Below are 15,533 nucleotides of genomic sequence, written 5' to 3' on the forward strand. Positions count from 1 at the left end.
TCCAACGGTTTTACTGTTTTGTGCAGCCACCGTTGGATCAACAATTTTGTAAAATACTTAATAAATAGTAAAAAAAATTCAGCAAAATGTAAATTTTGGTCTCCAAGTAGATATTAATATGGAGAATAAGATGAACGGTTCGGATCGACCGTTTGGATTTTGAAAACTCGAATATTGAGCCGTAGCATAGAGGCCACTATGCTATCCATAGCACCCCAGCCTAACTATATATATATATATATATTAGTATCAGGATCGTTTTTTTATAAAAAACCGATCCTGATACTTTTTTTTTTTTGCAGAACCAACTTTGAAAAAAAAGTATCAGGATCGGTTTTTTATAAAAAACCGATCCTGATACTATTTTTTTTTTCAAACTTTGAAAAAAAAAGTATTAGGATCGGTTGTTTATAAAAAAACCGATCCTGATACTATTAGGATCGGTTGTTTATAAAGAACCGATCCTAATACTATTTTTTTCTTTTTTTTTGCTTTGCAGAACCAACTTTGAAAAAAAAAAGTATTAGGATCGGTTGTTTCAAATAACCGATCCTAATAGTATTAGGATCGGTTTTTTATAAACAACTGATCCTAATATATGCTAATTAGGATCGGTTGTTTATTAGAATCGATCCTGATACTATCAAGATCGATTTTTAATAAGAATCGATACTAAAAATTCATAAATTAGTTGACCAAAAAATCCGATCTTATTAGTTTTTAGGATCGGTTTTATTAATAAAAACGATCCAGATAGGTATTAGTATCGGTTGTTTCTTATAGCTGATCCAGATAGGCCGATCATGATTCCAGTTTTTCCACTAGTGACTGTCGGTATACCGTCGCAAATACTATTGTCTCTAACAGTAAAAAAACACATTTATGTCGGTATACCCTCGTAAATAGTCACTTTTTATTCTCGCAGATACTGTCCCATTCTATATAATTGCACTGGGTCTGAATTCAGTTTGGTATGGGAAGAAGAGAGGTTTCGATGGACAACAGATCAAATTTCATCCGATGTCCTATCTAAAACTGTTCAATTCGTCTAGACAGTTTAAATTTACGGAGCTAAAGAGATTACTGTGGACTAAAATTTGCTTACACAAATCTCGATGTAGATCGAACAACTTAGATCAGACATGTGACGGATTTTGGTCCAGTACCGGATGGAAAACCCTGCCAGTCATAGTCACAAGATTTGTGAATTATTCACGAATTAAATTAGAATAATTCATTTTTTTGGTGATGTCGAACTGAAAGCTGAATTATCGGTTGACCAAACTTTGACAGAATTAAATCCGAATAATTCACGAATTTTACAAATTTTTCCCGAATTTTATGAATTTTTCCCATAACATTTTTTTTTATCTCTTGCAGGACTGAAATCTCTGATCCGAATAATTCCGAATCATTCCTGAATTATACCTAAATTATTTCTGAATCACGAACTTTTAATCTCGCTGAACTGAACCCGAATTATTCCAGTTTAATATGGCCTGCTACATGAATCTAGACCTAGCAAATTAAGTCAGAGCTTGAGACTTCACCTGAGGCATAACTTCAGTTTTTAATAATTCGGTTTTCTTTTTCTAGTATTGTAATTAGTAGTTGACTTGCAGTCTTGTAGCTAGCCTGCAAAGGAAAAAATAATAATAGCAAAAAGTTAAAGAAAGATATCCAATCATTAATTTGCATAAGGAATTAATCATGTGTATTCCATTTTGATTTTTATCTGACTTCTGAGCAATTACAACATTTATTCATGAACCTTAATATATTATCTTTATTCACATTCATCCTTTTACTGTACACATGCCTAAACTCACTATATAAACACATCCAAGTTCCTCTCTTCCCTCATCTCAGAGCTCTATTGCAAGTTTTCCTTTATATTTCACTTCCTCTTCATGGCATCTTACCAGCGCCTCCTTTCTGATCTCCTCTTCCTCTCTCTAACCCTCTCTATAACCTCCGCTAAAATGCCGGTGCACTTCCACTTCTACCAGCAGAAAACAATCACCGACTCAAACCCGTCTGCGGTAGAAGTCGTCAAGGGCCCCATCCCTTTACCGGTCGGGCCACACAACTTGGGCGACATAATTGTGATAGCTAGATAACCCGTTAACCGAAGGACCTGACTCAAACTCTACCTTGTTAGGTAGGGCCCAAGGTTTCTACACTTAATTATATGAACTCGTGTTGACGAGTGGGGAGTACAACGGCAGCACGATTGCAATAATGGGGAGGAATGAAATCGCGCTGCCGGTGAGAGAACTGTCTGTCGTTGGAGGCACCGGTGCTTTAATTTCGAATGGCGAGGGGTTACTTGCTACTAAAGACTTATTCGGCCGATACTAAGAATAAAAATGCTGTGTTTGAGGTCGATGCATGTCTATGCGTATCCAACGAAAGTGTAGACTTTCTCTTCTATGCTAAACTGTTTTCATGTTATTACGTGTAACCGTTAGAATATAATGCTGGTTTTTCATACATACATATATATTTTTTTAAAGTTTGGTATTTGCCTTTTATTTCCTATGTCAAGTGTCATTTATGGCCTGGTTACTAGCTAGGCTGCATTGTTTGGGTATATTATTATTGATGATACCTTGTCTGAATTAATGAATCATAATATATATGTCTCGATCGGATTAGTTATTAATTATTTTCTCTCATGATTGAGCATACTTTCCAGCCTTTTTAAGTATATATGCGTTTGTTTAATTAAATAGCTCACAGGCCAATATTTAAATGAACACAAAATTAAATCATTTAGGGGAATGTAAAATGTGAATTAACAAGCAGAATTGGGATTTCGCATGTTAATTAGTCATCTGGTAATTAATTAAACTTTATCCGCTTTTTATTTAAAATAAATATCAACTCCAAAAATAAGGACCTAGCTACCGATTTTTTTAAAAATACCCCAAAATAAAAACAAATTATTAAAAATAACCAGGTTGGTGGAAAATTTTTAAAAATGCCCAAACCGCCAATATTTTTGGGGGTCCGAAATTTTTATTCCGAACCGCCAAATTTCCTGGCGGTCCGAGATTTTTTTTTTTTTCCAAACCGTTCAAACTGATTTACATTATGAGTGATGCGTTTACATACAAATTTTTTTATATTTTCTAATTATTTTAGTATCAAATCAAGCGGCAAAAATATTGAAAAATTAATGTATTAAAATTAATTTAAAAACTCACATATTTGACCACTCGACTTAATACTAAATAAATTCGAAAAGTTATAAATTTTGCATGTAAACGCACAACTAATGAAGTAAATCGGTTTGAACGGTTTGGATTCACCGTTTGAAGTCGATTTAATAGGTTTTAGTGTTAGTGTTATATAGATTGAAATGACACTAATGTTATACTAACCAAACTCCACAATAAAATGAGTGAGTCTATGATACTATGCATATTACGATTTGTTACCGTGCTACGGCTCTATATTCGAGTTTTCAAATCCTAACGGTCAATCCGAACCGTTCATCTTGTTCTTCATATTAATATGTGTTTGGAGACCAAATTTTACATTTTTTGAAATTGTTTTACTATTTTTTTAGATTTATTGAAAATCACTGTTTTTGGATGGTCCAGAATTTTCAGATCAAGTGATTTTCTAAATATCTAAAAAAATAGTAAAATTTTTTCAAAAAATATAAAATTTGGTCTCCAAATACATATTAATATGGAGAACAAGATGAACGGTTCGGATCGACCGTTAGGATTTGAAAACTCGAATATAGAGCCGTAGCACAGTAACAACCCGTGATATGCATAGTACCATAGACTCACTCCAATAAAATTGTATCGCTTGCAACCGAATTGTATTAAGAATAAGTACTTAAGTTGTTAAGCTATCAAAATCGCATCAACAATAATATTCTTTGATTATTATTAGATATTGTCCGCAAAATCCACATTGTATTACGGTTTGAGATTAAATCTCAGCTGCTTTGTGATTCGAGCTAGCACAGAGAACAGTATTATTAGGCTTTGAGATTCGTGTCAAATTTCAAAGAACAGTCTGAATCCACTAATTTAAAAGATTATCTAAAGTCTACATGTACTTGAAAAGCTTAAATACTTTATCACTGCATAATTTATTTCTCTAAGAGCTAGCTATCGTGACACTTCACCGCATTAATCTACTAAATCATTAAATGTTATTATGATTTGAGTTTGGTACAGTATTCCTCAGTTACTGCACCTGATAGCTACAATGAACTCTCAACCGGACAATTAGAATTCAAGCTCCGTTTAAGATTGTGCTATATTAAAACCGACAATTTATCTCATTTTATTCGGTCAGGTATTGCATTGGATTTGGATCTGAATTCATTTTTGCATGGGGATTGGGGAGAGGAGAGGTTTTATGGTGATGCGGATTGAACAACTTAATCAGTTATGGGAAATAAAATCTGCTGCCATTCCAAAAAATCGCAAAGACCTGTTATTTCAAATTAAACCGTTAATTTTTTAGAATGCATGAATATAAAAAAAAAACAATTAGTTTTTATGTACAAATCACAAAACCGATGAATATTTTGATTTTGATTAACAGGATTCTGCGATTCTTTTAAATCGCAGCAGATTTATTTCGATCATATGTGACCTGCTACATGAATCGCCATATAGGAAATCAATTCATAGTTTGAGACTTCACCTGAGGCATAACTTTAGTTTTTAATAATTCGGTTTTCTTTTTCTAGTATTGCCGGGAGTGATTAATGAGCGAGTTAAGGTATGCTCATGCTCGCTTATTTAGTAAATGAGCGAGTTATAAGTACTAAAATTTAATAAATTATCATAATTCATTTAAATAAAATAGAATAAAAATCTAACAAAAATATAATAATATTATAAAAATCAACAGTATCATCAATACTTCAACAGTGATACTCACATCAGGTATAGTACTATCAGGTTCGAATTTAAGAAGACCTTGATTTCTACCTAGTGCCCTTTCTTATTTTAGAAAAAGTTTTAATGTGTCGTCCAAGAGATGTGGGAGAAATTTGAATGTATGATAAAATTATGAATATTATACAGGATTTAATGAGGCAAGGCTGGTGTGACAGAAATTTATTTAGGATTGAATGTGGCAGGGATTAGATGTGACAAATCCTAAATGAGCGAGTTGGGGCACGCTCATGCTCGCTCATTTATTAAATGAGCGTGTTTAAGAGAGTTGATAAATGAGCGAGTTTAAGTGAGCATTTAATGAGCGAGTTATGAGCGGCTCATGAACAATTTACTCAACCCTAAGTATTGCTAGTATAGTAGTTGACTTGCAGTCTTGTAGCTTGTAAAGAAAAAAATAATAATAACAAAAAGTTAAAGAAAGATATCCAATCATTAGTTTACGTAAGGAATTAATCAACAATATTCATGTGTATTTCATTTTGAATTTTTTTTAAGATAAGGTAGCAAGTTGTCATCATTTTGAGTTTTAACGAGCAGTTACAATATTAATTAATTCATTATGAATCTTTTCTTTATTCATGACATTATCTCAAAAAAATATAATTCAACTCCATCTTTTTTAATGACCTCCTCCATTTAGAGAGAGAGAGAAAAAAAAAACATATGCATAACTAATATGCTGTGTCACGTTAATTACGTGATTAATTTTCTTAAATAACCTAATGTACATACGTGACTAATTACATACAATTGATTTTTCAAATTTAAAGTTAGTTCATATAATATAATAATATAAGATACTAATGAACTATTAAAAATTAAATTATAATAAAGAAACAAGATGTAAAAATTGATCACGTAAAGGGCTGCCAAAAAAATTTGTAGCTCGGGATCGATTGGAAATTTGGAATCAACTTGTGACTCGATCACTAACGATTTGTTCTGACTCGGTCCGTATTAAATGATTTTGAGTTGGATCTACCTTGTTCGTGAGCTAGATCGCTCGTTAGATACAATGATAAAGATATGAGTCTAGAATGAGGGTCAATTGAGTTTCCTTTTTTTTTTTTTCAAACTGATAATAAAATAAACTTTTGTTCTATAATTTATAGTAAAATGTTACATGTACAAGGAAATTGATTCCCATATTTTTTTGTAAAATTTTATATTATTGATCCTCATTTTTTTTAAATGATTTTTGTATAATTTGAGAAATTTCTAGCATTTTAGAAAGTTTTTAATCAAAAAAGTCAAAACTTCACATGTGACACTTATTATTTTATATTATCTCTCTTTCTCTCTCTTCTATCATTTATCTAACTCACTATTCTTATTGAAATTTTTTTTCTTAACCCCCATTCACTAAATTTCTGCCTCCGCCCCTGATTAGATATATTTTACAATTTCATCTTATCTGTTGGATGAAAGGTTAGAGTTTACGATTTACATTTTTTATTCAATATTCATGCATTTTTGTTATTTCACTAATTGCTATATTTGATGCTTTGTTATATGGAAATAAATCTGTTGTGGAATCACAGGACCCTGCTATTTCAAATCCATCTCTTCATTTATTTCGAGATCCGTGTACAAAAATTACCGATTTTGAGATTTGTACATTTCTTAAAGTAAATGATTAGATTTGAAATAGCAGAGTTATGTAACTCATGAAGAATCACAAAAGATTTATTTCCTCGTTATATGGACTTGTTTCATTCTATTAATTGAATGAATATTCATGTTTTTTTTTTGTTTTATTATTTATTTTCTTTAATTTGTATGACAATAGTTCAAATAAAGTCTGGCGAGCTAAACGAGCCAGTTTGATCCTGCTCAATACTAACTCATGATTGTAAATTAAGATTCTAGCTCGACCTCTTAGTCTTAATCTCGGCTCACTCAGTTACTGTGACATATTGATCGCGAACTGGGCTTGCCAGGGGTGTTCAAATAGTTCGGTTTATTTGATTTTTTACCGAACCTGGGTGTTCAAATAGTTCGGTTTATTTGATTTTTAACCGAACCTAACCAACTGCGCTCCCCACTTTTTTTTAGAAAAAAAAAAAAATCACCACTCACTCTCTCCTCCCTATGACTTTTTCTTTTTTAATCGATCGACTAACTGCTTCCATTCTTAATATATCTCCTCTCTTCAATTCTTGTCCTATCTTTCTTTATTTTGATTGAATTCTGGTGTAATTTTGTGTCTTGACCGCTGATTCTCCTTTTCCTCACTTTTTTTTTTTTTTTTCTGAATTTGACGGATTTTCAAGGTCTGATTGATTAAAGGAGAGATGAGGAAAACTAAGTAGAGAGTTACAGTGGATCTAGATATTTTACACTTGATTTTTTTGAAAATTTTCAAGATTTAGTTTTTTTTTTTTTCTTCTAATGCCTTATTTCGGTTCAACTGAACGAACCGAAATTTAGTTTGGTTTATTCTGTTTGATTCTTAATCGATTGATAGATTTAATTGGTTTGGTTCGGTTCAGTTCTGTTTCTAAAAACCAAAAAAATATTTGATTTGATTATTTTTCTTCGGTTTCAACTTTCAACCGAACCGACTGATTGAACACCCCATTATGGTGTGCGCGCAATAAGAAAGGAAGTTTGGGATTTCTATTAAAATCTAGAATGTTTGAAAAATAAAATTCCAGTACTACTGGCGTGTTTTAATAGGTGACAGGTAAGGTTGTTGGAACCGACATAAAATTAATTGCAGCGTTCACACCTTGAACAGAAGGATATGTAGAAGGAAATCCTTTCCACCACCAAAGTAGATGACACATTTTGACAACTGTTTTCCATGCATTATTATTTTTTTCTTTGTTGGCAATTGTTTCGGTTATATTATATTTTAAGAATAATTATAACAATCCCCTCAACCCTGTCCCCCCATTTAACCCCGCACTCTCTCTCTCCAAATTAACTCCCTTAATTGCCTTTTATCCCCGCACTAATTCCTCTAAGAATTTCCATTTATCCCCGCATTAATTACTGCCCTTTAATAACAATCCCCGCATTAATTAACAATCCCCACATTAATTATACTGTCCTCTAATAACAATCCACACATTAATTATACTATCATTTAATAACAATTCCCGCTAATAAATATTAATCTGTTTATTGATGTTCAAGAAAGTATTTATCATTGTTCTGACAAGTATTTATCCTTATGTCTGAGAAGTATTTATCATTGTCCCTGACATGATAATACTTTGATTTGATTAAACATTACTTATTGACAAGTTCAAGAACAAAGTTCAAGAAAGTATTTATCGTTGTTCTGACAAGTATTTACGATTATATATGGAAAGTATTTATCATTGTCACAGATGTTTTACTGTAAGTTGCAATTATGTCTGAGAAGTATTTATCCATGTAACATATAGTATTTATCCATATATCATAAAGTATTTATCCTTATGTCTGAGAAGTATTTATCATTGATATTGTACTAAAAGTTGCAATTATGTCTGATAAGTATTTATCCATGTAACATATAGTATTTATCAATGTATCATAAAGTATTTATCCTTATGTCTGAGAAGTATTTATCATTGGGTGAGGGGATTGTTTATTTAATGGTCCCCAATTTTGCGAGGACAATCCAGAAAAAAAAGGAAAATTTGTGCGGGGATAAATGACAAGTATTTATGAGGGGATTGCTTATTTAATGGTCCCCAGTTGTGCAGGGACGATTCAAAAAAAAAGGAAATTTTGTGCGGGGACAACTCATGGGTTGATTTATTCTTTCCTAAATAGAGATCATTGCATAAGGATTAATACTTTGCGAATTCAAGATAAATACTTTGATGCTTCAAGTTAAATACTAACAGTTTCTGCGGAGCATTAATGACTGGGCGGTCCCCCCATGATATTTTTGGCAGTTTGTGCGGGTTTTTTTGCGGGGATAGACCTGCGGGGATTGTTATCAGGGTCCATATTTTAAAATGTATTTTTATGATATTTTAATGTTAACTTCCAGCTGTTATTTAAGAATAAAATTATAATTAATTAATTATTGTAATATATTTGTGGGAGTTGATGACATTCTCAAATTCTTACAAAATAGGAAAATATATTTAAGAGATTATACTAAATATTGATATTGATTGTGTAAATTAGCTGAAGCATTTTTTAAAAACATTGACGCACCAAAACAACAAAAGATTAAAAAAAATCAAGAATAAAGAAAACGGAAAAACAATTAGCTAAGACTAAATTCTTTTTTAAGAAAAGATTATGAAAAAAGAGTAAATTTAATGGATACAATATGTAACATAACTATAATTTAATTTGGAATGATCTTTTAAACCTCTTGGAGGATATAAATTGCATTGCTCTTTATAGATATTTGGTCATTAAACTTTAATATATCTTTCTTAAATCAACGATATTCGCATCACTTCAATATGCACTCCATCCAAAATCTAATGAATAATTTTACTGTTAATATCAAATAATCAATTGCCACAATAATAAAAAAAAGTTATCCATGTCAACAAAAAATATTCGTGTTAGTTATACCAGAGGCGGAGACACAGTTAAGTAATGGAGTCAATTGACCCCATTTATTTTTAAAATTTTTATAATTACACACGACATTCAATATAGTTTAGATTAAAATATTATGGATACTGTAAAATTGATCCTCATTCGTAGTACAAATATTTTATATGATTGATCCCTATTCACGTTTGACTCTCATAGTTCAAAAATTTGGCTCCGCCCATGATTAATTTGTTGAATGAATATTAATTATGATATCAATAAAATAACTAAATTAGAACAGTTTAAAAAATATATTTTATTCCATTTTTTCTTGAACAATTTATGTATTCTGTTTTCATTTGATCTAGCACGTAAAAGAAATTCTGCATATTTAGAATTTACAATTGCGAGGGATATTTTCCTTGCGATAGTTATCAGCCCTCTATATACACATATAATTTACAAGTATGATATCGTCATTCCATAGTCAACTTGATGAATAGTACTATTGCTTGAAAACTACAACTAGCGCTGTTCCGTATTCAAATCAAATAACAGCATTGGGCACTAAAACTGATCATCTCTGAAATTTTATTTGAGAGAGAGGGAAATGGCTGAAGCGATGCCTAACTCCATCTATGACATCAAAGTTAAGGTAAAACTTTCTTTCTCTTTCTTCTAGTCCTCTTACATTTTAGTGAAGAATTCAAATCCATTCAGGTAGAATGAGATCTGGATCATTTATTTTAATCTGGCACGAATTTCAAAGACCTTCGTGCGGTACCTGAGGGGCTTTAGCAGAAGGGGGATCTCATTTGTTGAGCATGCTCTTTTGTTCCTTATCTTAAGCTAATAAGTTTCTTAATTATGTACGCATGCTTAACCTCAGAACTCAGAAGCTATCAGCATATATAGCTGTTAACAAAAATATTCTGAGTAGCATTATTTTTTTCTGTTTTTATTGTGCTGTCATCTTAATTCGATAAGCAAAGAGTTAAAATGTATCTTCCCTTTGATATATATATATATATATAGGATTTGGCTAATATGCTATGGGTAGCTAAGAGGCCTCCCGTGCTACGGCTCAATATTCGACTTTTCAAAATTCTAACAGTCGATCCGAACCGTTCATCTTGTTCTCCATATTAATATGTATTTGGAGACCAAAGTTTACATTTTTTGGAAATTTTTTACTATTTTTTTAGATTTATTGAAAATCGCTGTTTTTCAGACAAATCTGGACCATAAAAAACAGCGATATTCAATAAATCTAAACAAATAGTAAAAATTTCCAAAAAATGTAAAATTTGGTCTCCAAGCACATATTAATATTGAGAACAAGATGAACGGTTCGGATCGACCGTTAGAATTTTGAAAAGTCGAATATTGAGCCGTAGCACGGGAGGCCTCTTAGCTACCCATAGCACCGTAGCCAAGTCCTATATATATATATATATAGGAATATGCTAGCATGCTATCCATAGCATAGAGCCCCTCCATGCAACGCATTAGATTTTGACTTTTCAAAATCCTAACGGTCGATCCGAACCATTCATCTTGTTCTCCATATTAATATGTATTTGGAGACCAAATTTTACATTTTTTGGAATTTTTTTACTATTTCTTTAGATTTATTGAAAATCGCTGTTTTTTTATGGTCCAGATTTGCTGAAAACAGCAATTTTCAATAAATCTAAAAAAATAGTAAAAAATTTTCAAAAAATGTAAAATTTGATCCCCAAATACATATTAATATGGAGAACAAGATGAACGGTTCGGATCGACTGTTAGGATTTTGAAAAGTCGAAATCCAAGGCGTTGCATGGAGGGGCTCTATGCTATGCATAGCATATTCCATATCTCCCAAGAAAACTAGAAACCTGATCGTAATACAAATTGTTGAACGTTCAAAATAATCACTGCTAGTTGTTCTTACTTGTAAAAATGATTAAATCAGAAAATTTCTAAATCAATCAGAAAATTTTATCAAAATAGGATTAAAAAAATGAACAAATTAAGCTTACATCTCTTTTATTATGCAGGATATCAGTGGAAATGATGTGGACTTGAGTTCTTACAGTGGCAAGGTTCTCCTAATAGTCAATGTTGCTTCTCAATGGTAATAAATTTTAACACCGTTATTAGTCTCGGCTGTGAGTTAATTTCACCTTGCACCATCAAGGGCGGACCCAGTATGTAACAGGGGGAGCAGCCGCCTCCCCTGAATTTTGAGTTTTAGTGGTGATCTATTAGTACTGATCGACTTTGCCCTTTCTTGGAAATTTTTTTGCCCATCTCTTGGATATTTGATTTATAATTCAGGTTAAATTTAGTGTTAAAATCAAAATATATTTTTTGAATTATGATTGGTATTAGAATTATAAGTTAAAGCATCAGAAATTACAAGTCCGAGCATTGCAAAATATAAGTCAAAGCATTGTTTTTTTATCGAGTACCCAATTAGTTAATGGGTTTAAATTCGATTAGTTATTTAAACCCGATTCGATATTTTTTTTTGCCCCCCGATGAAAATCCTAGATCCACCCTGTGCGCTATAATTTATGTTCTAAAAGCTAAGTAATATTACATCTTGTTTCATCCTTTTCATTCAAATGAGAATCCAATTTTTATTTCTGAAGGACCATATATATATTGATTTACAATTTTACTTTGGGAATGTGCAGTGGATTGACAAATTCTAACTACAAGGAATTGAGCGTGTTGTATGAGAAGTACAAAGACAAAGGTCGGTTGTTCTCCTATGAATTACCTTTACCCATCAATGAAACTTTACTGGTTGTGTACCGGTCTAAACATCTAGTAATTGTATCCTTCTGCTACCAAGTAATGTGCAAATCTACAGTAATTAAGCCTGAAAGAATAGTCTGGTACGGTACAATTAGTATTGTGGGTTCAATTTCTACTGAGGCACAATATAAAAAGAAAGACCCGGTACAGTATGGTAACAGTACTCTTATAAGTTATAACTACCCCTATATTTATTTGATTTTCATATTTGGTTATTATGCTTCTTAGGTTTTGAGATATTGGCATTTCCATGCAACCAGTTTGGGGGTCAGGAACCAGGAAGCAATGAAGAAATCAAGGAGGTTGCATGTACCAGGTTCAAGGCTGAGTTTCCAATTTTTGATAAGGTAAACTAAAAGTGGAGATATACCAATTAAAACAGTTAATTTTGATAATGGGATAATTTTTTTTCAAGTTTGACAAATTAATTATTTTGTGGGATTTTTACTGGAAGAAAAGGAATAAAATAAGACAGTGATATTATTTGGTTTAGTCATACAAGAACTGACAGTTTCTGACTTTCAAATTTTTAATTACCCCCTTATTATGTTGTTAATTTCTTAATTTCAGTTTTTTTGGTGAAAAAGCAGGTCTTAAAAAATATTGCCAAAAGAACTAAAAAAGAAAAATAGAAAACATGATATATCTAATATCTTTGTTTAACCATAGTGTTATTTTTTCATTTTTGCTATATATAATAGGTTGATGTGAATGGGAAGAATGCATCACCCTTGTACCAGTTCCTTAAAGCTAAGAAAGGTGGCATTTTTGGAGATGGTATCAAATGGAACTTCACTAAGTTTCTTGTGGCAAAAGACGGTACTGTTTTGGAGCGATACGCACCAACCACTTCGCCCTTGAAGATTGAGGTATTGCTACCTATACTTTTGAACTAGCATTATGCTCATTATTACACAACAATCACAAATATTGGGCTTTCTAAACATAGTTATTGTTAGTTTTGCATATGACTTTTTCTGTCTAATTACGAAGTTTTACATGAATATATTAAAAAAATTGAAATGTAGCTACAAAATAATCATCTGATTTTAACTCTGGATCATCAAAATATTGCAGAAAGATATCCAGAAGCTTTTGGAGGCCTAATCAACATTCAATGATTTGGCAGATGTTACATGAAGAAGATGATTGTTTACCAGTATATTCAACAATATAACATTGCTTCCTCTTGAAACTCTGGTCTTTTCATTTGTTCTCCAAAATAAATATATATTCACAAATGTAATTATCTATGCATTTGTACCTAATAAAGTGTATGTATACAATTTGTTATCTATGCATTACTATAATTAGCAAGACACAGTACAAATTACAGGCAAGGAGGTTGTGGGTACTAGAGTACATATTATTTGTTTCTTTTTCCATTTTTGCCAGTAATGTTAGGAGGCAGTCACCTAAACATATCTTGTATAGTTGTATTGCTCTATAAGATCACAAAATCTACGACTTTTTTTGTGGGTTTCGAGTTGTTCATGGATGGTTTATTAAGATAAAAAAAAATAGATAACAGTAAAAAAATTATCAGCATATCAGCAGAAGTGCAGAAAAGTACAAGAACTTCATATGATGACGGTGTACAAATACCTCAAATAAATCATATAAAAATTATCAGCTTATCTGAGAAAAAATTTAGTTATTTTTTCTTGTAATAATTATTTTCTATTGAATTTTTCTTTTTGAAATAAAGCAGTACCAACTTTGTAGCACCTGTTTCATATTTTTCTATTAAATTAAAGTGAACTCTTAGAAAATTGGTTACAATCACAGTTTAAAAATTTTGGAATCTGATTGGAATTTTTGCTACTGCAAACTTTACTATAAATCAGAGCCAAGAATTTATAGCAAATACTTCAGTAACAATTTCAGTTCAGTTCCAGTACCAAAATTTCAGCCTATACTGTTAACTTGATAGCTATTATTTCTCGAAAGTTTGGACTCAAAATATCAAATGATCAAAATAAAGGAGAAAATGACAGAGAGAATAAAGGAAGTGAAAAAGGGTAAAAAGGTACAAAAGTAGAAAAGCTTGAAAACAAACTCAAATATACCAACTTTGGTTGCTACCGAATTGGTATGTAACAGCAAATTTCTCATGATTAATATTGCAACAAGTATATATCTCCACCAAGGAAGCATCTTTGAAAAATACTAAAGCACCTAATCCTGCCTACAAACCAATTCAGAAAGGCACACCAGCATAATAGAAAACAACTGGTAATAGCAAATGGGCAAAAAAAATTATTCTCTGAAAGCAACTTCTCTTACATTAAAGGTTTAAATTTGTTAATTTCAGAAATATGAAAGCAAAATTCAACTTTCATGGATTCGGCTGAGCAATATGTACAGCTGGCAAAGCCATTATACGCTCAAACTAGTTCTCATTGTTTTCTACCTAACAACAAGTTCAGAATCAGAAACAAAATTCGGTATTTCCTTTAATTATATTAATGATTGTTATTTTTGCAGCTTAAAAGTTAAAAATACATTTTAGAAAACTGAAACTCGAAAATTGAATAAAGAAGAACGTAGCCAACTATTAAAATCGATTAATTTTATTTTAGGAATAATTTGAACCATTTTGGAACTACATGGTTTATAGTTAGTAAAATTAAAAATGTGTGTTTTATTATGCTAAAGAAAAAAATTGTGCAACATTTTAGGTGATCATTTCACTATGTGCAATCACTTATTATCATACGGTGAAAATTAAAATTATTTTCACCGTCAAAGCCAGACATATAATCAAACTTTTTATTTGGAAATTATATTGAATAAATATTCAACGTTCAAATGCTATATAGACATCTTAAATTTTCTTCAGCGAACACGTTTTCAAAGGGTAACACCAAACATGTGTTCAAAGTTCAAATAAAAATGTTCCAATAACCACCTTTTTTTTATTGGAATTTAGAATAGTGGTTAATTTATACATGTTTTATTTCTTGGATATTATCAAATCAATGTGGACCGGGCCACATTATTTACATATCTACGTTTTTCTGTTCCATGTTGAACAACCAAAATAGATTATCAAACATAGCAGCAAAATATATTTAATATTAAATTCATGTTGACCTTAAACATGAGACGAGCATTTTAAAAATAATTCTAGTATAATCCAAAATTTACAACGAAGTATATACAATTTTAAAAATTATAGTCACCCAGTCTGAAGATATATTCACAATTTATAAACATCAAGGGTCTCCGAGTAAAAGTATATATTGAGGATTTACAACTGTTTGTAAGTGACATAAATATTACACAGAT

At 31.2% G+C, this 15,533-nt stretch overlaps 1 protein-coding gene across 1 annotated transcript; it reads left to right on the forward strand.

The window, feature by feature from the left end:
- The first annotated feature begins 9,923 nt into the window (after positions 1-9,923).
- On the forward strand, positions 9,924-13,572 carry LOC144575399 (putative phospholipid hydroperoxide glutathione peroxidase). Its single transcript, XM_078325537.1, has 6 exons — positions 9,924-10,089; positions 11,477-11,553; positions 12,119-12,180; positions 12,471-12,589; positions 12,944-13,111; positions 13,320-13,572. The coding sequence occupies exons 1-6, from the start codon at positions 10,045-10,047 to the stop codon at positions 13,347-13,349; spliced, it is 501 nt and encodes a 166-aa protein (XP_078181663.1). The 5' UTR covers positions 9,924-10,044; the 3' UTR covers positions 13,350-13,572.
- Positions 13,573-15,533: the final 1,961 nt, after the last annotated feature.

Source organism: Carex rostrata, chromosome 24, assembly GCF_964058835.1.
Source record: "Carex rostrata chromosome 24, lpCarRost1.2, whole genome shotgun sequence".
Classification (NCBI taxonomy): Eukaryota; Viridiplantae; Streptophyta; class Magnoliopsida; order Poales; family Cyperaceae; genus Carex; species Carex rostrata.